Genomic DNA, 24,391 nt, shown 5'->3' with positions numbered 1-24,391 from the left:
AAACATTCACACACACACCCCAATTCATTATGTATTATGAATTGATCAACAGTCACCCCAGTTTAGACTCCAGGAGCTTATATGTGAAATTAAGATTTTGCATAGAACACTCCACAATCCCTGGTTCTAATCAAGCCTTATGTTTCAGCTTACCTTCAGTGCTCAATCCTCAGAATGACCATTATCCAAGAAATTCAGAGATAAATAAACAAAGAAATCCAGCTAACAAGTTTTCTGCTGTCACCATTAACTAGTCTCTCTCTCACACACACACTTTTCTTTCCCCCTCTGAAAACAAACAGAGAGCACAAATGCTGTAAAGATGGGACTTTTATAGAGTTGCCTCCTCTGTCGCTTTGTCCGATGGATGACCAGGCTGACAATAGCCAGGAAGCATCTCGCACTTTCCCTATCTGCAGGCTTTTGCTGATGCAGGATGTATGGAAGACCAGGTGCCGCACTGGGGGGTGGGGGAGAGAGAGCCCTTTCTCTTGTGGTGGGAATAAGCAAGGCAGGCAGATCCTGTGACCCCCTAAACCCTCCTTTTCCATGACCCCACAGGGATCAGTTGCTGCATTGTTTAGAAGATGCTTCCCAATTGTTATATAGCTGAGCCACACTCATTTTGTGTGTCCTCCCTGCTCCCCAATTAAAAAGGGAAGCATGCCCTTGAACTGAAATTTAGGGTGTGTACAAGCCACACACGGTCAGTAGAATCCTCCAGTTGAGCCTCTGTTTGAGTCCCTGTTTTGACTGGAAAGAGAAATGCATGGGACACAGCAGGCAGCCTCTGCCATGGACAGATCATTTTGCAGTAGGAGGAGACAGCCAGAGCAGTAAATAATGCAGAGATGCAGCCAGCGAGCAGCCACATCTGTGAGAAGTGAATGAATGAATGAAGAGAGAGTGGTGTGGTGGTTGGTCGTCAGACTAGGACCCAGGAGAGACCAGAGTTCAAATCCCTGCTCAGCCATGAAACTCACTGGTGACCTTGGTCACTGCCTCTCAGCTTAACCTACCTTGCAGGGTTGTTGTGTGGATAAAATGGGGAGGAAGAGAACCATATATGCCACCTTACGCTCCTTGGAGATCACATTGGCATACAAATATGATCAATCAATAAAATAAACAGATATGGGTATCCCTGGTTTCACATATGGTCAGTTTTTGTTCTTAACTATGGGGAAATAAGAGAGGTTAGAAGGGGTTAGCAGGGAAAAGCAATTACTTGGCCTAACCCAGGACCAGCTGCCACCTTCTTTACCCCGAAGTGTGAAGGGGATGTGGGGGCAAAGATAAAGAGAAGGGAAAGGGGGCAAAATGGCAAGAAACAAGGGTACCAGCTGCTAGATTTCTAAACCGCCCACTTGGGGCACATTTACTTTCATGCAGTGTGCATTACAAAATGCTGGTGGCAGGTACTGTTATGGGGATAGACATCGGCGGAAATGCCTTGACCCACCCATCCCTCCCTGGGAATTGTAAAGGGACAAGCTGCTGTTTAAGTACTTATTCTTGCTCTCTCTTCCGATAGCTCACCTGATTTTTGTCATTTTGGGAGTGCTAACATTCCTTGTTCTCAGTTAAGCATTCCTCAATAGAATTCAGGGTCTGCAAAGCTCCAACAGTAGGATTGATTTAGGAATTGAGCAGAGCACACAGTTTAACCAGTCATTTCCCACCTCATTCTGACCACGCCATTGAGAAGGTTTTTTTGTTAACGTTTTCTTATAATGAGTTATGCAAAAGTATAGATGGATAAACCACGTACTCAAATTTATTCAAGCTACCCAAATTAAAAACTTACAAACAAATCCAAAGGTTTGCACCTGGCTCCTTTGCTTCCAATATTACAACTGCTACCAAACACCCACACGTAACTGGTTACAAACTGTGATGGTGTCAGCCCCCAGCCCCCTATTTGACATGAAAAATGAGCTCATAGCAATGAGTTCTTAATTGGAGCTGTTTCATCGCCGCCACCCTGAAATGTGAAAAGTCCTGCTGCAAATCACTCAAAATTTTGAGTCCTCCAAGTCCTCCTTTTTAGTCTTCCAAGTTGCGGAAGGCATTCTGCATTTCCTCGCTAAGCTGGGCATAGTAAGCTTTGATATTTGCCTCTCCGTCCTTCCCTGGATCCTGGATAAAGAGACAAACCATGATTTATGAATGGCAGGCTGAAGACACATTGAAAGAAAAGAAAAGAAAAGAGCTACTAGGACCTGCGGCAGACTTTGGGCTCTCAAATTTCTTTTTCTTTTTCTTTAGAAATTATTTTTATTTGATTTTACAAATACAAAGTTGACAAGATCCAAATATATATCCATATACAGAGATAACTCCGAATCTCGTGACTTCTCCCCACCCCCTCCATAGGCTCCCATTTTAAACATTTACAACTGCATATTCTTCCATTCTCTAAATATTATATAAATCCATATTGTCCATTGTACAAATGGAATAAAAATCCTGTCAAAGTTTCCATCTGCTTACAGTGGTCTCCTAAATAACTTATAATCCCCCCCCCCCGTTCTTTTATTTTAAAAAAATTCCTCTCGGCTCCTGAGTCTTCCAGTCAGCTCTGCCATTTTGGCATACTCCAACAGCTTGGTTTGCCATTCCTCTCTGGTAGGGACCTTTTCTTCTTTCCATCTCTGGGTGGGCTCTCAAATTTCAACAGTGTCCTGTGTGACACTAAAATCTCTCCCCCCCCCAATACCTCTCACACCCCGTTCTACAGCACTGTTTTGGCTCCCCCTGCAGCACAGCACCCAGTATGACCGCACAGGTTGCACCACCCTAAAACCGCCTCTGCTAGGATGGAGGCAGGTAGAAATAAAAGGGAAGCTGCAATCAGCTGGTTAAACTGAAGGTAGACGGCCCAGCCTCACCTTGAACTTCATGGAGCTCAGCTTGTACATGATCTCCCCAAGGTTCTCGCGGATAACAGCCCAGGTAATTTTGTGCTCGGACTGAGCAGTGGACTCGACTGCATGGCGGGCCAACTCATAGAAGCCAATCATGTTCTGGAGCATTCCTACTGTCTTGTAGAAAGGGCAGAACCTGGAATCGAGAGGCACGTTGAAGTACTTTAATGCATGCTCAGTGGTGAGAGAATAAATCTGAGCGCAAGTGCTGTGGAACGTCTTGAATTTTTTTTTACTGGGTGCTGTTTGTGGGAGGCACCCTCCTTAGTTATTTGTTTCATAAATTGTGTACATCGCTTGACTGTAAAAAACAACAACTCTCAAAGCGGTTTGCAAAAAAGATGGAAGGACAAAGTTATCAATATGAAAAATTGGCAATAATTTAAGACTTTTGAAAAATTAAAACAATAGACTGAAACTCACATCAACTTCAACTTTCTGGGTAGGCTTATCTAAACAAAAATGTTTTAGCAGATGTCAAAAAGCACCCGCCTGGTGTCAATAGGTAGGGATTTCCTCCCCAAACCTATCACCTGCATACCATTATGTCTCTCAAATAAGAAAAGGTACATTTGTTTTGCTACAGAAAAGTGGGAAGGATGAATAATCAAGGAAATCGTATGGGTAGGGCCCACAGACAGGAAGCTTGTAATTAACATTGGAAAGGCTTTGTGCTGATCAGACTCACTCCCATGTTGATACATCACTGAAGAATCTTGGTCAGGGGGAAAGGAGTTGCTGTGCAACAGAGATAGGGAACCTTTCGCCCTTCGGGTGTTGTTGGGTAGCAACTCTGATCACCCCTGACCTTTGGGCATGATGGCTGCGGCTGATGGGAGTCTAACAACATCTTAGTGTGGAGAACATCTCAAGGACCGCCTCTTTCAATATGAACCTACCCGGACTCTGAGATCATCTTCTGAGGCCCTCCTTTGTGTGCCTCCTCCTTGAGAGGTCCGGAGGGTGGCAACATGAGAACGGGCTTCTCTGCAGTGGCTCCCTGTCTTTGGAATGCTCCCCCCAGGGAAGTTTGCCTGGTACCTTCATTATACACCTTTAGGCACCCAGCAAAAACATTCCTTTTTAAACCAGGCCTTTGGTTGATCTGATTGACATCCTATGCCCTTTTAATACAGTATGTGGGGTGTTTTTTTTGGGGGGGGGGTATTGGATTATTGTTCTTATATTGATTTTATACATTGTGATCTTTTCTGTGAACCGCCCTGAGATTTCTGGGTATAGGCGGTATATAAATAAAATAAAATAAAATAAAATAAAGAAGATTGAGAGGCAATATGATAGCCATCTTCAAATATCTGAAGGGCTGTCACATGGAAGATGAAGCAAGCTTGTTTTCTCCTGCTCTGGAGACCCAAAACAATGGATTCAAATGATGAGAAAGGAAATTACGACTAAACATTAGGAAGAACTTCCTGGTGGTAAGAGCTGTTTGACTGTGGAACGGACTCCCTGTGGAACGGACTCTCCTTCCCTGGAGGTTTTCAAATGGAGGTTGAACAGCCATCTGTCAGGGATTCTTTAGCTGTGATTCCTGCATTGCAGGATGTTGGACTAGATGACCCTGGGGAATCACTTCCAGCTCTACAGTTCTATGATCTGGAGGGCCACAGGCTCCTCATCCCTGCTGAACAATATAGTACTCCATTGAAGTGTTGTGTTGGGAACTCCAATTTAATTGTTTTCAGCTAATTACAAAAAAGCAACACCTTGGCAGAGCTTAAAGAGGAGAGTAGAACTTGGGGCAAAAGTGCTGTGTGAAAGAGAGATGTCCAAATATCGAGTTGACTGCTGTGGGGTTACCTGTCATAGGAAGAGTAGCCGTTTTGTTGCAGGAAGTCATCCTTGATCAGTTTGGCCACCTCCAGGGTGATCTTGTCCGTTTCTGCAAGAGACGCCTGAACAAAAGAAATAGTTATAAATGGGGAGCAGCAGCAGGAAAAGAGCGAGGTTGGGGAAAGAGAAGAATCAGGATCTAGGCACCTTCAATAGCCCTGCCTGCCATCTCACTCAAACAAAACACTCGGTGCTTAAAAGAAGAGGTGCCGAGGTTCAAACCTGCCTGGAAATTACACCTTTTCTTCCAGGCATTCTTTGCATAATCACAGATTCCCCACCCAGCTTCATTTCTCCCCAACGGGGAAGTGCGGCACTGCAAGGCACACTGTGCACAGTCAGTTATCTAGGCTTAAGCCCTGCTGCGACTGGAAACAGATTCCAGGGCTTTGTAGCAATTTTTGGGTGTTTTGACCACTTCACATATTTTATATCAGGAATACTTACAACAACCCTGTGTAAGACATCTATCTTAGAAGTCTGAGTTACTTGAGTATAGCCAATTGCAGAGTGCCAGTGCCCCAGGATTTGAGCTAACAATAGATTTTGAAATACTGCTTGCACTCGCATCACTGTGACTTTTCAAAATGAACTGCAAAATCAGGTTCCTCTAATCCTTTCAAGGCACAGAGCTACAGTGCCTGAGTTACGGGCAATGCAAGGCCCCTGGTCTCAACAAACTGGAATGGTGAAAAATTTGTGATGGCACAAATAGCATTCCACTGAAGCGATAATGAAGCAAATGAAGATTTTTAAAGGAACAGAAACGAATTGATGAGTAATGATTTTTCTCTCCTCCCTCTGCAGACACCCTTCTGTTCCCCTCCTCACCTTTCCAACCAGCTGGACGATCTCTGCCAGATCTTCTTCCTCTTGTAGGATCTCCTTGGCCTTAGTGCGCAGGGAGACGAACTCTGGGTAGTGCCTCTCATAGTGTTCATCTAACGCCCGCATGTATTTGCTGTAACTGATCAGCCAGTTCACTGATGGGAAGTGCTTTCGCTGAGCTAGTTTCTTGTCCAGCCCCCAGAAGACCTGGAATTATTAGGACCAGAAGGGAGGTGAGGACCATGTCAGGTAGTGCCAAGGAGCTGGCAACACTCTAGGAGAGAGGCTCACCTGGACGATCCCCAGCGTTGCTGAGGTGACTGGATCAGAGAAGTCACCGCCAGGAGGGGAGACCCTAGGAGTCAATGGGAAAGGTGAGATGAAACTCCCAGCAAGAGCTCAGTTGAGGATCTGATCTTACTGGAAGCTGGCAAGCTGTGGCCAAGCACACATGACGCCAGGTATGAAATCAACAGATACCTACTTACTAAAAATGCAGGCCTCTTGCAAGTCTGAAAAAGGAGATGTGTGTAAAATTCGGCCCGAGTCCACAGAGAAGTCTTTTTAAAACAAGAAAGCAGGACTGGACACTGAACCTGGGACCTTAGGAACACCGAGCACCTGCTCTAATACTGACCCTAGGGCTGATGGGAGTTGTGGTCCAATATGGGCATGCTAGCTGAGAGCTGATGGAATGTGGAGTGCAAAATGGCTGTGTTGGCTGGGGCTGATGGGTGTTGGAGTCCAAAAGGGCCATGTTGGCTGAGGGCTAGTGGGAGATGTAGTCCCAAACTTCTGAAGGGCACTAGGGTGGAGAAAGCCAGCAAAATGAATGGATTTGACAATTGGGGCTGATGGACTCTTTAGCCCAAAACATCAGAGGCCACCAGGCTGACACGGGGCTGTGCTAAACTCACAAAATAAAATTTACTGCAAACACTGAAGAACGTTGGTATTATTTTTAATATACCACCATCCACATGCCTGGAGCTTTACGAAGACCAGAAATTACGTGACGCAAAATTCAACGCAAGGAAGGAAGATGGCTTATCTCTTTTCCTTGTTTTGGATTTTAGATAATGGGTGCTATCTTTAAAAAACAACCACCCAGAGTTCTCTTACTCAATAGAAACTTGTCTGTCACCAATGTTAAGCACCTTTAGAGAGGTGTTGAAATAAATAAATGATATCAATTAATTGCTTGAAAGGCAGTCGGTTTATCCGTTCAGAGATCTTTAACCGGGTTTAGGAGTCCCCTGCTTCACTTCTCTCCAACCACACCCTTGGTAAGGCACCGAGGTGGTGAAACTTACGCTCCGACGATGCTGACGCTCCCTTCCCGCTCTGGACTCCCCAAGCACTTCACACGCCCAGCCCGTTCATAGAAGGAAGCCAGGCGGGCACCCAAGTAGGCCGGGTACCCACTGTCTGGAATTTAAGAATGTAAACGTAAGAAGAGCCCTGCAGGGTCAGCAGCCCATCATCAGTTCTCACAGCGCTGCCCACGGGATGCCTACGAGCAGGAGCTGAGCACAGCAGCACTCTTCTGCTCTTGTTCCACAGCAGCCTGGATTCGGATAGCACAGAGCCAGGATCGCCAGTAACCATGGTTATCTTCTGTAGATTTTGCCTAATTCCCTTTCAAAGCTGTCCAAAGTGGTGGCCATCTCATTTTGTATTTTTATGTTGTGAACCACCCAGATGACAGACAGAATAATAATAATAATAATAATAATAATAATAATAATAATAGTGTGCAGGTTTACATTCTAAGGGGGAAAATGACACACAAAGGATCAGGGACAAGGAGGTGCTGAAAAGATGACATTGAAGGTGCTTGTTTGATGTCAGGGTGCAAAGGAGGGGGGTCAAGATGATCAAGGGCCTGGAAAGCAAGCCTTATGGGCAATGGTTGAGGGAGTTGGGGTGTTTAGCCTGGGAGGTGATAGGCTAAAAGGTAAAGGTAAAGGTACCCCTGACAGTTAGGTCCAGTTGTGAACAATTCTGGGGTTGCGGCATCTGCAGACAGCTTCCGGGTCATGTGGCCAGCATGACTAAGCCGCTTCTGGTGAACCAGAGCAGCGCACGGAAACGCCGTTTACCTTCCCGCCGGAGTGGTACCTATTTATCTACTTGCACTTTGATGTGCTTTTGTACTGCTAGGTGGGCAGGAGCTGGGACTGAACAATGGGAGCTCACCCGTCACGGGGATTCGAACCGCCAACCTAGGCTCTGTGGTAAGAGAAGGAAGTCTCGAAAAACAAAAAGAGGGTTAGGTAAAGGGACCCCGGACCGCTAGATCCAGTCGCGGACAATTCTGGGGTTGCAGCGCTCATCTTGCTTTATTGGCCGAGGGAGCTGGCGTACAGCTTCCTGGTCATGTGGCCAGCATGACTAAGCCACTTCTGGTAAACCAGAGCAGCACACGGAAACACCGTTTACCTTCCCGCTGGAGTGGTACCTATTTATCTACTTGCACTTCGTGCTTTCGAACTGCTAGGTTGGCAGGAGCAGAGACCGAGCAACGGGAGCTCACCCCATTGCGGGGATTCGAACCATCGACCTTCTGATCGGCAAGCCCTAGGCTCCGTGGTTTAACCCACAGTGCCACCCACGTCCCAAAGAGAGGGTTACCTGCAGGCATTTCAGCCAAACGCCCAGAGATCTCACGGAGTGCCTCTGCCCAGCGGGAAGTGGAGTCGGCCATCATGCTGACGTGGTAGCCCATGTCACGGAAGTACTCTGAGAGTGTGATCCCTGGATGGGGTGGGGTAAACAGAAAAGAGAAAGAGAGAGAGAGAGGCATTGTGGGTGGGAGGAGATCCCTCTGAGGAGCAAATGTCTCAAGCAGAAGAGCTGGGAAGACAAGAAATCTTCCAAAAATATAGCGTGAGAGAACATCTCTTCTCTACCCCAAATGCAGGGAAGAGGTTGAGATCACAAGATAATCTTGGCTCAGGACCTGCCTGCCTGTGAGGTGAGGTGAGGAAGATGCCACAAGTGGTAGGCCCCTCCGCAGTGGCAGATCCAAGCTCTGAGGAGTGGGCCGCACAGCTGCCTCTCTGTGCTGCCTGCCCACCACATGACAGCGGTGGGAGGGTGGGAGGCAGCAACATGTGTCCCATTCCTTGGAGTGTGGATCTTGCTGCTGTGGAGAAGAAGGAGGAGGTGGGGATGACATTTTCAGTTTTGCCTAAGGTGGCAAAATGTTCGCTGTTGTAGGGTACCAAAGATTCACCCAGCCCAGCATCCTTTCTCCAACAGAGAGTGGCCGGGCTGATGCCATTCCTTGCAGCTGGGGAGCATTCATGGAGAAGGCTGACGTTGTATGGAACTAACAGTGGGATTATTCAGATGCCAGAGACCCATTTTTATACATTTGCCTAAAACAGGGCGAGAGAAGGGCAGCCTCACCTGTGTAAATGGAGGCCTCTCGTGCAGCCACAGGCATGTTGGACGTGTTGGCGACGAGCGAGGTGCGCTTCATGATGGTCTCCGTCTTGCCGTCCACTTCCATCGTCAGCTGAGAGAGGAAGCAAAGTGATTACAGGGCAGAGGAAGGGCGGGGGGGTGGTTTAGGGAAGAGTTTGTGGGGTGGGGAGAGCTAGAGATTGGGGCAGTGCACAACAATGCTATGTTTGCCTTAAGGAATAAGGAATTGGGGAGCAAAGGACCAGGATGGCTCCGCCCACAGCACAAAGCCCCACCCACTCCCCTGATCTCACCTCAGGGAAGTCCCTCAGCACTTCAGACATCTCATTGCCCCGCTCGCCGCAGCCCACGTAAATGATGACATCGCTGTTGGAATACTTGGACAGTGACTGGGAGATGACTGTCTTGCCACAGCCAAAGGCGCCTGGGATGGCTGTTGTCCCGCCTTGGACACACCTGTGGGAAGAAGTGGGGGGATAAGATAATGGGGGGAAGGGAAAGGTTCTGCAGCCAAGCCCGCCCAACCTCCAAAATGGTTTGGCATCTGGTGGAAGATCTAATTGCAGTGAGAATCAGGATCCTCTTTCCCTCTGGCCCTGCCCATTACTGGTATGTGGCCCCTGAAAGATAAATGTGAATGTGGCCCTCAGGCCAAAAGAGGTTTTCTCCACCCCTGGCTTACGGGAAGAGGGCGTCCAGGACCCTCTGGCCAGTCAGCAGCGGATGATTGGCCGGGAGCTTCTCTGACACGGGACGGATCTGCCGGACGGGCCACACCTGCACCATCGTGAGTTTCTCCTTCACTCCCTCAAAGTCAAGCTCCAACACCACATCCTTCAGGGAGAAAGGCACAGGGGTGAGAGTGGCCACTGTGAATGTGGAAATAATAAGAATGACAATGGTCTACTACCTTACAGAGCTGTTTGAATGATTCCTGAGCTAATGTGAAGTCCATTGGATGCTCCAAAAGGCTACATAAATACTTTATATTGTTGTTGCTTCTATTATCATCACTATGGGACGTGGGTGGCGCTGTGGTCTAAACTACTGAGCCCCTTGGAAGGTCGGCGATTCGAATCCTCACAACAGAGTGAGCTCCAGTTGCTCTCTCCCAGCTCCTGCCAACCTAGCTGTTCGAAAGCACACCAGTGCAAGTAGATAAATAGGTATCACTGTGGCGGGAAGGTAAACGGCATTTCCGTGCACTCTGGTTTCCGTCACGGGGTTCCATTGTACCAGAAGCAGTTTAGTCTTGCTGGCCACATGACCTGGAAAGCTGTCTATGGACAAACACCGGCTCCCTTGGCCTGAAAGTGAGATGAGCGCCGCAACCCCCATGGAAAGCTGTCTATGGACAAACACCGGCTCCCTTGGCCTGAAAGTGAGATGAGCGCCGCAACCCCATAGTTGCCTTTGACTGGACTTAACCGTCCAGGGGTCCTTTACCTTTTACCTTTACATCATCACTATTAAAAGGGAAGGCTAGAAAAATGTCAACGGCTGCATTGTATGGCTAAAAAGTAACGGTGCCGACCAATTACAGACTCCCAGTCAATTTAATGCACAAGTTTTAGCCAATTAGTCGAATAAATCTGCATAGAAGAAGCACACATACAACACTACCTACCGAAGTATCATACTGCCCAGCTGGGGCAACGTGAGTGACTGTGCCCCGGCACCGGGGTGGCACCATGATCATATGCTTGATGAGGGAGTTTTCGCGCACTGTTCCGTAAATATCGCCTCCTGTTACATGGCTCCCAACCTAAAGGCATAGAAAGGAAAGCAGCAGAAATGGTTAAGAAGCACAACAGGATCTCAACATAAAAACAGACCCAAGACAGGGGCTGGATGTGTTCTGTGAGTATCCACACAAGCACATAGAAGCACATAAGGGGGAATTGGCTGTACTGTTCAGCATCCTGAGAGTCTTAGCTTTCATTTGCCTTTATATTTAAAGCAAACTTCTAGTCCTCATGAGGGTGAAAACTGGCTTTAAAATGTGTGAGAAACACCTGCTGAAATCAACAGCCATGTTGCCGCAGGGATGCCTATGGGGAACTGTCCCACTAAGGATTTGAAGCCACTTTTCTGGATGTCTGATTCTTCTTCTTTTTAAAGTGAGTTTCTAGCCTTTTATCTGAGAAGATATAAGGGAGAACACACAGGCAGCGTCCACTGTCCAAAGCCTTCATAAGGAGTTAACTTTCCAGCATTCTGGCCAATGAATGCAATACCCCTGTGTAAAACGTTATAAAAAGATTTACCGGTACATGTTATAAAATTTACGTTCCATTGTATGGACATATAACACAATACAATCACAACGTGATTCCTGTATTGCAGGGGCTGGACTAGTTGACACTTTGGGTCCATTCCAATTCTACAGTTCTATGATTCTACAGTAAATGTTAGTCTACTATTACGAAGATTGCGGCAAATCTGAATTGATTCTCTCTCTCTCTCTCTCTCTCTCTCTCTCACACACACACACACACACACACACACAAAACCTTGCACCTTTTCATTATTAAATTTCTGGCCATCAGCCTGTAAATCAAACATTTACAAAAGCACCTGGGTTCAGTCCCCAGCATTTCCATGTTAAGGCTGGGAGAGACCCACCCCCCATGTCTGAAAGCCTGGAGAGCCACTGCCAGGAAATGCATATTGAGCTAGATGGACCAATGGCCCAATTCAATTTAAGACAGCTTTCTATGTTCCTGTTGCAAGCCAGCAGGCTGGAGTAGATAGAAAGTTGGATTAGGGTTGAAGAGATCCAGCTTCCAATATTCACTCAAGCCAGGAAGCTCACCTTAGCCCAGTGGTTCCCCAAACTTTTTGGGGCCACTGCCCCCTTGGTTTCATAACTCATCCCTAGGGCACAGGGCCTTCTTGCATCCCAAAACCAATAGCGTGTCTCTTACCCGGATGTTTGGACTGGGACTGAACTCCCATTTCAGGTCCTTGGACAAAGCTGGGATGTTGATGCCCCGGGGGATGTAGATGCTCTTGGTGAGCTCTGTGATGTCTTTCAGGGGCCGCTGGATCCCATCAAAGATGGACCCCATGATGCCTGGGCCAAGCTCCACCGAAAGCGGCTTCCCAGTCCTCAGCACGGGATCCCCCACGCAAACACCCGCTGTAGCAATTACTCAGGAAAAAGACTTTGGTAACAGAGAGCAAGGAAAGGGTGGGGGGGGCAATGGGGTTCCTTCCCAGCCAGGCTGACCTGAAATAGATACTCCAATGTTGTCAACTACCTTTGCACAGGTACTGCTTCGAACTTTGACTTTTGGAAAGTTAAGAGGCGACACGATGCGAATTTATAAAATTCTGAATGGCGTGGAGAAAGTGTTCAGAGAATAAAATTTCTTCCTCTCTTATAATACTAGAACCTGTGTGTTCCAGTCCTGCTTGCTGGTTTCCAATTGGGGCCTCTGGTTGGCCACTGTGAGAGCAGGGTGCTAGACTAGATAGGCCGTTGGCCTGATCCAGCAGGCCTTTCTCGTGTTCTTAATACTTCCAAGGACTCTCTTCACTTGTGCCTTGTGACCGCCCCACAATGGAGTCATTATTTTATGGAAATGTAATCAGAGTCCCCACAACACCGTTAGAGCAATGGCTGGCTGTTTATATGTGCTAAACACTATTTGGTTATATCTCCTCTTTCAAATTTCTATACCACCCATACCTCTCATATATTTCTATACACAATAGTGTGATTGTGTTCTGGGGGGCGGGGATTAACAACAAGAAGAAACAATGGCTGGATCCAGACACATTAAAAAAAATATTTCAGGAAAACACGGTGTAAAACTCATAATGAGAAATCATGTTGCAGAAGGATTGGACTCTATAGCGCCATCTGGTGTCACAGTGTTATAATGCATTTGAAAAGCTTTTTTAAAAAACGAATGTAGCCAAGTCCAATGATTGGTGCAATGGGCCCTTCTGTACCTTGGCTGAATGTGGTTTGTGAACCTCACATGCCTCCTTTGATTCCCCCTCGACCATGTGGTGTTCCCTTCCAGCTACTGCTATCCTGCATTTTCTTCCTCCTAAAACAATGTAGCTCTCCTGTTTGGATTCTCCAAGCACAGGGAACCTCCAGATTTAAGGGAGGAAAAGGTAGGGCCCAGTCATAGTTTAAAAGGCAGCATGGACAACAACCCCGACAGAATTTGTAAATCCGTTGAACTACAAAAAGCCTTGTAGAAGCAAAAGGTCAGAGGTGTTCCTTGCAACCAGGAACACAGGAGAGGTGCGTCTTAGGAAGGCGAGGCCCAAAGGTGGTTGAGAGATGGAAACGCAAGTCTCGTAAGGGACTGTGGAGGGAGGGAGGGAGGTAAAGGGAGCTGGTAGACTCAGGGCAGAGGAAGGGAGACAAAGAGCCTGAAAAGCTGGAGGAGGCATCATCTTCACCCTTTCCAGAAAGATACAGGTCTCCTCATAGACTTGGATGGTAGCCAAATCACCCTCCAGACGGATTATTTCGCCCACCAGCTCAAAGTGTCCGACGCGCACCAGCTCGTACATGGCAGCCCCAGCCATCTTGCAGGCAATCACCACTGGCAGTGGGGAAAGGGAAAGAGAGAGTCACCCCACCTTCAATCACAAGCTTGCTTGCTTGCTTCTCCAGCTAGTGCTGGCCCTCGGTACCTGCCTTAATTTAAATTGCAGCTACACATGTACAGATAACTGGGGGCACAGTCCAATTAATGTTCAAGTTCAATTAACATGGGAATCCCCTTTGGGCTTGCAAACCACGATACAAACAAATCTCAGCGTTTCAGTTCTCCACGTAAGCCCTGTGCAGTAAACCAGTTTGGAAGCTAACAGAGCGTGGAGAACAGTGGCCAAGTCATTATTCTCCAAAAGCAGCTGGAAAGAGGCACTCCTAACCACTGAGGTCACCTGAGCCTCCCTCCAATGGCAATGTTGGATCCAGGAGCACCCCATTTCCCCCAGCAAAGCTATGGTCCTGCTCTTTTCCCAGGGGGAAAGCAACCTTGTGCAGAACTGGCCATCTTGACTGTAGCAGTGCAGACACAAGCCCCACTACTTTCAAAACCACCAGTTATTTAAACCACAAACGTTGCAGAAAGTGTTAGCGTTTCGAGAAGCCAAGAGAGAGGGATACTGAGAATGGTAGTCCTTACGAGTACCACAGGTTGCCTATCCTTGTTTGTAGTTAGCACAAACCAGAGATTTTAAATGTTAATAGACTGTTCAAACTTTAAAAAAAAGAAGAAAGTGTTGACTAACTCAGTTTGGTTTACTAACATGTCTTGCTGCACAAAGGGCAAGATTGGGTTATTCATTGCAGAGTAATCTCATTTGTTCCTATTTTCCTCTTTGGTTGTTGGAGGGTATTATTAAGCTTCTCCAAGTGCCAGAGAACCTACCTGGTCCAGAGACACCATGCACAAATCCCATCTCACTCTCCTTCTCTGCATCCCCAATCTTCGGAAGTTTGGAGAACTCCATGATTCTGCAAGGTGAGATGAGGTCGCAGGGTAGGACTTTCAACAGCAACAATACCTGCATCAGAAATGGGGTGGGAGGATGAATCAAAGCAGGGCGTGGGTGGGACCCATGCCCTGGGTCTTTTGCACTGAGCTTCAGATTTCCTGCTGCTTTCAAAAACTTTTGTATATAAAATACGCTCACACAGGGCAGTTTAGCGCAATGCTGGTAAGACCACAGTCACCCAACATCTTAATTTGCCCAGACAGAAAGCACATATAAAATTAGCAAGTGTGGTGTTGTGCCATGGGCTTGCACCTGAGTCCTTCAGCACCCAGCAACCCCTCTGCAGCCCGTCCCTGTCCCCACATCTTCAAATGGTGGGTCACAGCTGGGGAAGAGCTTCGCCTAAGCTGCAGTGTACATTTTGCTATTGGTTGCCAACTATTCATCAGTTGAATGTCAGCCTGTCATGCACCCGTTAATGGCACAGGAGCACCGTCAGAAACACATGGAAAACACACCATTGGCAACTGTGGTCCAAAGCTGTGAACAGCACCCATTCCCACCCGCACTGAATTCCTGAAGGCCAAGCCTTACCTTTTGGAAGAGAAGTGCCAAACTATTTGGAGACGAGGAGTGAGAAAGTCCTTCCTTGCATGTGGATGCTCAGATCAGCCTGACCTCTCCTTCTGCTCTCAAGGTTTAGTCAGGCTTGGCGGGGCGGTGTTCCTACTTTTAGGAGGGGGGGGGGAGGGATGTTATTATACAGGGAAAGTGGTCGGGCAAACAGGTACGGCACGGCTGCTTTCTGCTCTGAAACCAGTTCTGACCTGAGTAGGCCACAGAGAGCTGGGGAGAGGCTGGAGGTCACTGGGACAGGAGGAACGGAGCAAAACCTTACGAAGCGACTGCAAACAGTCATTCTGTGTACTGTCAACAGTCCGCTGGATTCTCCCTCCTGGTGCTTCAGGGCAAGGGGCTGCTCTGTTCTGATCCCCCTTCCAAAGGAAACAGAAACTCAACAGTTTTCTCCATATAGCCACATCTCTATGTGGGGTGGGGGGTGGGGAGATGTACCTGTTGAATTTCTGCCTGCCATGTATGTGTTAAAGGCAGAGAAAAAGAATGGCTCTGGATTGCATGGAAATAGCAACCCTCTTTGATAACAAATAAATAAATTTCAGAGAGAATTTTGTCAAGGAGCTATTTAAAACACAAGGCCTTTAACTTTTCCTCTGGGCTGGCATGGGGGTCGGCAGTTCTGACCCCAGGTACCACTGCATAAGATATAAACATAATAATGAAGTATTCGTTTTCTATAAGACATTTACCACAACAAAGGGCCCCTCCATACATGGACATTCATGTGCTCATGATGCTATCAGAGCATTCACCAGTGTTCCCCTTTAAATACATATTGTACCTGCAGACACTTTGGAGTGGTCACACTGCTTCATTTCCAATCCATGCACATCTCTTAATTTCTTGCTGAAAACCCATAGCTTTCTATGCCACAAATGCTCTGGTTTATTTTTGTCCCAGTTTTGTGGCACTGTAGCCTCTCTGGACAGCAGGAATGTGTTAGCATTGGGGAAGCATCACAGAACAAACTAAAGCAGAACAAACCAAGGCACTATTATTGTGTCACGAACATGGTTTTGAATTTACGCACATTAAAACATTCTGGAGGGGCCCCCAAACCAGGAAAGCTTTTGGAGGGCACTGTGCAGATGCTCAGGAACATCCACCATATAAATGCCCTTAAAGAAATTATTTCCCAATACGAAAACCAATTCCTTGGGAGGAGCCATGAATCAGTGATAAAGCACCATTTTTACATGCAGATAAAATTAAATTAAAATTTGAAATCCCACATTCAATTCCTGGCATCTCTATTTTAAAACAAGATTATTGGTTAGCATAAACCTTAGAAGGGCACTGCTACTCAGGGCAGACAGAGAAGAGTCCCCCCCACCCTCTCTGTGCAGCTTCTTACATTCAGTCTGCTGTCTGCTGCACATGTTCAGAAACACTTGGGTGTGGTGTTCACATTACCCCCTTAGAATGCATTGATGCTGTTGTTTTTCCAGTCCAAGAGGGGTGAAGCTGGTTTGAGAAACAACTGATCCAACAGCAGTACAAGTATTTTGTAACAAACTATAGTGGGGCCACCTCATGAGAAGAGAAGATTCCCTGGAAAAGACCCTGATGTTGGGAAAGATGGAGGGCACAAGGAGAAGGGGACGACAGAGGATGAGATGGTTGGACAGTGTTCTCGAAGCTACTAACATGAGTTTGGCCAAACTGCGGGAGGCAGTGAAGGATAGGCGTGCCTGGCGTGATCTGGTCCATGGGGTCACGAAGAGTCGGACACGACTGAATGACTGAACAACAACAACAACAACAGCGGGGCACCACTGTATAGGATCAGTCCTGGATTATCCAATAGGCAGACTAAGCAGGTACCGGTATTTAGGGCACCAGCAAAGCAGGGACACACAGAGAGAAATGACATTTTTTAAAAAAGAATTTGACATAGATTTTTTTTTAAAGCATCACAACAGTCATTACGGAGAGAAAAACAGCTTTGTTAGTTTTCCTTACACTCCACCCCACACTATTCCCCCATTTTTCTGTTCTCTTATTACTTATCCCCACCTAAACCATGGGGCATCCTACTAACGCTGATCGAAATAATACGAGGGAATCGGCTCCCATGCATGTACATTTCAGCATACATGTAGGTTTTGAAAAAATAAATATTTATTTTACAAGTTAGTATCGTTTTTATTTTGAATTACATATGGTGGAGGAGGGACCATAAACTTTTCAGTGCTTAGGTCCTCTAAAGGGCTTAATCCAGCTCTGTACAGGATACATGCACATTTTAGACAGTGTTGTGTGAACATGGGTTAAAAATCCCACACTAGGAATGCAGTGAGCATGTACAGAAAACAGGAATGTAAACATGAAGGTTGCCAAGTCAGGAGCATCTCAGATCCTGAGCTTTCAGGCCTCAAACCTGAGATCTAGGGATGGCCCTTGGGTATAGGTAAAAGATAAGTTAAAATGTTTTAAATAAATATGAATGGATGAATTGATAATAATTAAGTAAATAATAATGTTTGATTTGTTAGTGTATGAAATTGCCAATGAAGATTGGAAATGAAATTCAGGAGGGATTGGGGGAAGTCACCTAAAGATGTTAGTGGGAAAATGTTAAGATAGCGTAAGATTCAGTTGTATATTGTTTGTTTTTGTATTTGTTTTCTTTCTTTCTTTTATAAAATGAATAAATATTATTTTAAAAAGGGGGGTGGCCCCTGGTGAGTCTTCTTCTGTGCTCCCTGCCACCTCCCTGGAGATGGAGGTGAATTGGAAGAGGGGAGGTGGGTGCAGAGAACGGCAAACCCTCATCCTCTCAGAGTCTATGCAATAATTTTCAGAGGTGGAGGTTAATTAGGAGAGGGGAAGATGGTGCAGAGAAGGGCAGACCCCACCCCCAACACTCTGTGCAATACAGTAATTTGCAGGCTGAAGCTTACAAGGTGCACACACAGTATTCTTAATTTTGCTTTTGTGGGTTTTTTTTTTTAAGGCACTCTCGTGCACCTGGAGATTCAAGCCCTACCCCTGCCACCTTGAGGGGGCCAGGCAAATCTGGATACTTCAAGTCAATCCCGTTGGTCTGGCAGCTCTAGTGAGCAAAACTACAGCTCGCAGTTCCAACTTTTTTGAAAACAAATGAAGGAAGCTCAATGATACCACTACCTCCAATTCCCCCCCCCCGTCACCCCCCAGCTCATCATTTTTGCCATTAATGGTTATTGTTCCTCGGCAAATCCCAATTCTTTCCAGATTCCTCGTGACGCCCCTGTGCTGGCCGTAAAACAAACACACACACCCGGATTATTAATGCTGCTGCTATCTTTACCACACTCAGCAAATGCTTTCTGGCAGGGCCTGCCCTTTTCCTGTAAGCCAAAGAATCCGTTGCCAAGACACATGACGGGGTTGCTAGGGGCTGCCCATTGCTAGGCAACCAGGCTTTCTGCTCTGCAGAGGCTTCTTCTTTTAAGGTAGGCCCAAATGACTGTTTCTGAGATTGATGACACAGCCATTCCTGCATGCACACACAAATCTGGTTTGAGAGGGTTTTTTGGGGGGAACGGGGAGGGACATTTATCCAGCACAACTGGAAAACACACCCTGGCAGTGTGCTCAGGGGTGTTTGTGAGCATGTGCACAATAAGCTTTTTCTTTTTGCCGCGGGGGGTGGGGGGTGGGGGACAAGCCTTGAAGTTTGTGATCTGACAGCTACCATATGAAGAGGAGGTGCATTATTTTGGGTGGGACAGGATGCGTTTGTTTGTTTTTTAAATTAATTGAGGAATTGCACCAAATGCTTCCACCCTTCCTATTTACCAGAGGAAGGACACCCTTTCTTAAGCTGTTCCTGGTATAACATGCTTTTTGTTCCTGCTCTTGCCTTTGGGCATGCCTTGGTAAAATGATATGAGCTTTGTGGGGCAGCCAGGGAAAGGGACATTGATTTTCAGTTTAGGGCTCAGTGCGGGGGCTTTAAACCCAAGTACAAAAAAAAAGTTTATTCTTATTTTAGTTTTTGGAGAGGTAGGAAGAGAGTGTCAGGAGTGAGGATGCTGCTTGTTTGTGTATTGTAAGGGTAGGTTTTCAGTTCAGTTCATTGTTTAAGTGCAGTGGTCTATTTACATCTAGTGTATTGGAGCACATTCCTATAGTCAGTTCGGCCACATTCACACCATGCATTTAAAACACTATGATACTTCTTTAAACAATCATGGCATACACTGAAGGATTCTGGGACCTGTAGTTTGTTAAGGGTGCTGAGAGCTGTTAGAAAGCCCCACTTCCCCCTCTTAGAGCTACAATTGCTATAGTGGTTTTAACAATCAATCCCCCTTCCCAGGGAAGTTGGGAGACTTGGGAAGTTGAGGGAGTTGGGTAAGTTTAGCCTGGCACGGAGGGGACAGAGGTGGTATGAGAGCCAGTTTATGAAGGAGTGTGGTTTCATTGGGCATCTAACAATAAGACCTGATTGTATTTTTTATTGTTGGTAATCTCCACATCTCTCCTCTTTCCTGCAAGAAAAGATTGTTTACTTGTATTATTTTAGGTTTGTTCCAACATGGCTATTTGCAGTTCATTAAGATGAATAAATAAAATCCTCTTTGGCTTGTCCACCACCTTGTCCCTTGACCCTTCTTGCTTTGCCCCCTGCAGGTCAAACCTGGTATGGCAGCCACCGGCCGCAGCTGGGAGTGGAGGCCTGTGGTGTGCAGTGACCTCCTTGGCCGTGCATTCCACTCGTGCAACGTGGTGCAGGGCAAGCTCCTCATCTTCGGGGGCCAGAAGTCGCAGGAGACCCAGGAGCCGCCCCTTGGGGATGTTGTGGCCTTCGACCCCTCACTCCAGACGGTCAAAAGGATGGCTCCCGAATGCGAGCACCGCCGGAGCCACCATGAGGCTGTGGTCCTGTCTGACCGCTTCCTGTGCGTGGTGGGGGGCTGGGATGGCTCCCGCCGGGTCTCTGACGTGTGCTGCTTTGATGCCGAACAGGGGCAGTGGGAACGCTGGGCTGTAGGGCCCTCCAACCAGGCCCCCGTGGGGCTCAGCAGCCACACTTGCACTAAGCTCACGGACCATGAGGCACGGGTGGTGGGCCGTGAGGGTGGGCTGAGAACTCAGCGGCGCTACGCCAGCATCTTCACATTGCATCTCAACCCTGCCAACAAGACCTACTGGTACGACCTTGCCCAGAATACTGAGCTGCTTGCAAGGACTTCAGTCCTGCAAAGGTTTTTCACCTTCTCTCATAACACTGGAACACATGGGCCTCTAGAGAAGCTGAATGTTGGAAGGGTCAGAGCGGATGAAAGAAAGTACTTCTTCACGCAGCACATAGTTAAAACTGCAGAACACAGAATGGCTTTAAAGGGTTGGACAAATGGAGAAGGCTAGCAATGGCTACTAGCCGTGTTGGCTATGCTCTGCCTTCCAAGTCAGAGGTACCAATGCTTCTGAATTCCAGAGGGGAGAGGGCTCTTGTGCTCAGATTCTGCTTGCAGGTTTCCTACAGGCATTTGGTTGGCCACTGTGAGAACAGGATGCTGGACTAGATGGGTCACTGGCCTGATTCAGCAAGCTCTTCTTATTTTATGTGGCTGCACCTACAATCTTAGATGGTACAGGCCAGACTTAAATCAACATCTGTTAGATCTAGCAAGCAAGGGGGATCCTCCAGAAGCTCTTGGACTCCAACTCCCACCATCTTTGACCATTGACCATGATGGCTGCTGGGAGTTGCGAGTCCAACCACTGGTATAGGAAAGCCAATGTGGCGTAGTGGTTAGTCTTTGTCCTGGGAGACCAAAGTTCAGATCCCCACTCAGCCATGAAGCTCACTAGGTGACATTGAGCTCATTCACTGCCTATAAGCCTAACCTACAGGCTTGTTGTGGGGTTTAAATGAGAGAACTATGTATGCCACCTTGAGTTCTTGATAGAGGGCTTTCTAATGTCCTTTTGTTCTTTATTTCCTTTCTTTCTTTTTGCTTTTCTCTCTTTTTCTTTTCTAGATTAGGGTGGTTTTCATTGTACAGTGGTACCTCACAAGACGAATGCCTCGCTAGACGAACAACTCACTAGACGAAAGGCATTTGCTAACGAAAGGGTGACTCGCAAGACAAATTTCCCTATGGGCGCGACTCGCAAGACGAAAAATTTTCGCGTTTCCCCCCCGTCAAACCGCGCTTCCCCCGTCCGTGCTTCGCAAGACGAAATTTTCGCTAGACAACAGCACTTGCAGAACGAATTAATTTCGTCTTGCGAGGCACCACTGTATTTTATGTTGAAAATGTTTAATTTAAAAAAAAAATTTATTTTAAAAAGAGCATCCTTTGTCTCTCTCCTCCTGTTGCTAGGTACAAAGAAGAGGAATCACGCACGGCCTCCCGGGCCGGCCATTCTGCCATGCTGCTGCGCGAAACCACCCCAAGTGGGAAGAGCAGTGGCTACAACCTGGTGGTCTTTGGAGGGCGTGACTCTGCTGACTTCGACATAGCTGGACACTGGGGGAAAAGCAAAATCCATGTGAGTGTGAGTGGGGTGGGGTGGGGTGGGTGCATGATGTGGCCTTGCAGAAATAGGAAAGCTGAGATCCCCTCGTGTGTGTACGTGGAGGTTGGCTTTAGCTCAGAGGTAGAGCATCTACTTTACATGAAGAAGGTTTCATGTTCATTGCCAGGCAGGGCTGGGATAAAACTCCCCATCCGAAGTCCTGTAGAGCCTCTGCCAGTCAGTGTTGACAATAGTGAGCGAGATGAATTATCTCAGTATAAGCAAACTTCTGATGTTCACCCTTGCAAATCCCCAAACCAGTGCAATTTTATTTCATTATTTGCATCCCTCCCTTTCTCCTGAAGGTGGCCAGGGTGGTAAAGAGATCCACAAAAACATTCTGAAACAGTAAAAAAGGAATACAGTGGTACCTTGGTTCTCAAACGTAATCCATTCCGGAAGTCTGTTCAACTTCCGAAACATTCAAAAACCAAGGCATGGCTTCCAATTGGCTGCAGTAGCTTCCTGCACTCAAGCGGAAGCCGCGTTGGATGTTCAGCTTCCGAAAAACGTTTGCAAACCGGAACACTTACTTCCGGGTTTTCGGTGTTCGTGAGCTAATTTGTTTGTCAACTGAGCCGTTCGAGAACCAGGGTTCCACTGTATTAAAAAAACAAGCAAACCTATAAGCAGTTGCAGTTAAAAACATACTTCCACCCAGTGATCTCAGGGATTGCCAGGCACCACCACCAAGGCCTCCCCTGACAATCGTAGGGTCCAAATGGCTAGTACTGTGGAAAGTGCTCTTTTGGGTTCAGATCAGGATGTGAAATTGAGCCTTTTGGAGTGCCACCTTCCTCCCCTTTGCATCATACCCTCTTCTCCCCATGCTTTACCCTAAAGCTCCTATTGCTCTCAGTATTCTCAGCCTGTCCTGTTGTCCTCAAAATCGTCCATTCAACCATCCTGCCCCATTGGAATCCAGTCCCTCCGCTTAACAATCCATATTCTCTCACTAAAATTAAGCATTTTTAATTCACATTCTAATTAAAGAATTTAGTGGCGCTAAAACCTGTACAGCCTCCATCTCTTTGCACCTTTCAGTCTGCCGCACCCTTTCCCTCCCTCAGGTTGATTCTGTCCATGCTCCTGGGCTGACAGAGAATCTCTCTCGCTTGGTCAGCACTGAAAAGGGATCCCGGCAGGGTCCCAAAGGCCTGAGGCACCAATCTTGCACCGTGGTGGGGCCTTTTGCTGTCATCTTTGGTGGGGAGACTTTATCGACTGGCAGGGATGCCATTTGCAATGATCTTTACATCCATGATACAAGTAAGTGCCATCTTTGTGCAAAAATCTCTCTGGCCAGAAGTTGGGACAAATCTTGGGGGTGCTTGTTAGAACCACACATATAAATTCTCCAGCCATGTAGCATCTTCCACACATACCCCCATGGCAATTCTCCACTTGCCCAGAGACTTGAGCAGGGAATTGTACGCCTAGCAAGCCACGATGAGGAACGAGTACTCCTCAGATAAAATGTAGGGGGAAACGGAAGCAACTCTTAACCAAAACAACTTGGCCTATCCCATCTCTCCACACACAGAAGGTTCAGGTATGAGCCTCTTTTGCACCCAACCAGCAGCTGGAGTTGATGGGATAGGAAGTCTCTCCCAAGAACCTCACAGAGCTTGCCTGTTTTCTCAGGGTCTTCACCAGCAAACTGGTTTCACTTCTCTTGCTCCAACCGGGGCCAGAAGAGAGTTGGCCACCGCACCTGCCTCTGCAATGACAAGCTCTACCTCATCGGAGGGTTTGGGGCTGATGGAAAGACACCCTGTCCAGAGATCTGCAGCTTGGAGTTCACCCTGTGAAGTCTGAAGCCTCTCGCTACTGGCTCTCATCAACACCCTCAAGTGGACAGCGCTCTTAATTCTGCTCCACTCCTCTTGCCTGCAGGGGAAAGTGAGCCCCTGGGCCATCTGAAATAAAGCACCCCTCTGGCATGTCAGAGACTTCGATGTTCTTTCTGCAGGTAAACGTACAAGAGGGGGAAGTGATCAGACTGAAGGACACTAGGAAGAAAGTGCCTCATCGGGCAGGGGTGTGTGAGAGAAGATTCCAGAATTATGAATAAAGTTTTTCCATGTAAAAATCTTACTGATTTCTGAGGGCCTTCAGTATTGAAATCTGATCCATGTTTATCTGCACTCTACACTGTTTAACACAGCTTTTGCAATGGCAAACAAAAGCTGAATTCTTCACCCCGTCTATGCGCATTTGCAAGATTTTGCTTATTTGGGGAAGTCTGGTTTTAGCGGATTAACATGAATGTTAATCAATTAAGTCTACATACATGAAGAGTCTTTCATGGCGTGGCAGGGGTGAAGCATACTGTTTCACATGATGCACACCCCATCTTGAAAACAGCATTGTTCCTGCAAGAGATGAGGAAATGCCTTTTAAAGCGACCCCTGTATTGACAATTTATTTTTAAAGAGTGTTTCCCAACTATTTGGGCTTCTGACTGAGTAACAGATTTAAGCAAAGTAGCCACTTACTTTGGATGATTCCATTCTTTTAATTTATGATGACTGCAGCACATAATTTTGTTCTGCTGTGCTACTTATTGGAAGGGTCGGGAGCAAGGAGGTAAATTCCTACACACTGACATTCCTCATCTGGTTTCTCAGATGCAGGAGGCCAAACCTGGGACCTTCTGCACACCAAAACATGTGTGCTGCCACAGGCCTTTGTGTCTCCCCTAGCCTTGTGAAGTCTTG

At 47.0% G+C, this 24,391-nt stretch overlaps 2 protein-coding genes across 4 annotated transcripts; one reads left to right on the top strand and one right to left on the bottom strand.

The window, feature by feature from the left end:
* Nucleotides 1–1,749: 1,749 nt before the first annotated feature.
* LOC117061969 (V-type proton ATPase catalytic subunit A-like) lies at nucleotides 1,750–14,607 on the bottom strand. Its single transcript, XM_033174984.1, has 14 exons — nucleotides 14,450–14,607; nucleotides 13,484–13,612; nucleotides 11,969–12,183; nucleotides 10,669–10,806; nucleotides 9,724–9,875; nucleotides 9,335–9,497; nucleotides 9,024–9,132; nucleotides 8,244–8,366; nucleotides 6,923–7,037; nucleotides 5,901–5,964; nucleotides 5,613–5,816; nucleotides 4,749–4,843; nucleotides 2,892–3,063; nucleotides 1,750–2,139 (listed from the first exon to the last, which is right to left on the bottom strand). The coding sequence occupies exons 1-14, from the start codon at nucleotides 14,589–14,591 to the stop codon at nucleotides 2,047–2,049; spliced, it is 1,914 nt and encodes a 637-aa protein (XP_033030875.1). The 5' UTR covers nucleotides 14,592–14,607; the 3' UTR covers nucleotides 1,750–2,046.
* Nucleotides 14,608–18,515: 3,908 nt separating this feature from the next.
* On the top strand, nucleotides 18,516–23,768 carry KLHDC9 (kelch domain containing 9). 3 transcript variants are annotated; one of them, XM_033174819.1, is made up of 5 exons: nucleotides 18,516–18,592; nucleotides 19,776–20,296; nucleotides 21,476–21,644; nucleotides 22,742–22,940; nucleotides 23,316–23,768. In XM_033174819.1, exons 2-5 carry the CDS (start codon nucleotides 19,788–19,790, stop codon nucleotides 23,480–23,482), a joined length of 1,044 nt encoding a protein of 347 aa, XP_033030710.1. In that variant the 5' UTR covers nucleotides 18,516–18,592; nucleotides 19,776–19,787; the 3' UTR covers nucleotides 23,483–23,768. The 3 variants fall into 3 exon arrangements, with proteins under 3 accessions (XP_033030710.1, XP_033030709.1, XP_033030711.1); XM_033174818.1 differs by lacking the exon at nucleotides 18,516–18,592 and adding an exon at nucleotides 18,613–18,657; XM_033174820.1 differs by lacking the exon at nucleotides 18,516–18,592 and adding an exon at nucleotides 19,364–19,496.
* Nucleotides 23,769–24,391: the final 623 nt, after the last annotated feature.

Source organism: Lacerta agilis, chromosome 17 (genome assembly GCF_009819535.1).
Source record: "Lacerta agilis isolate rLacAgi1 chromosome 17, rLacAgi1.pri, whole genome shotgun sequence".
NCBI lineage: Eukaryota > Metazoa > Chordata > Lepidosauria > Squamata > Lacertidae > Lacerta > Lacerta agilis.
Note: the sequence above shows the minus strand (reverse complement) of the source record. Positions and strands in the feature narration are given on the sequence as shown.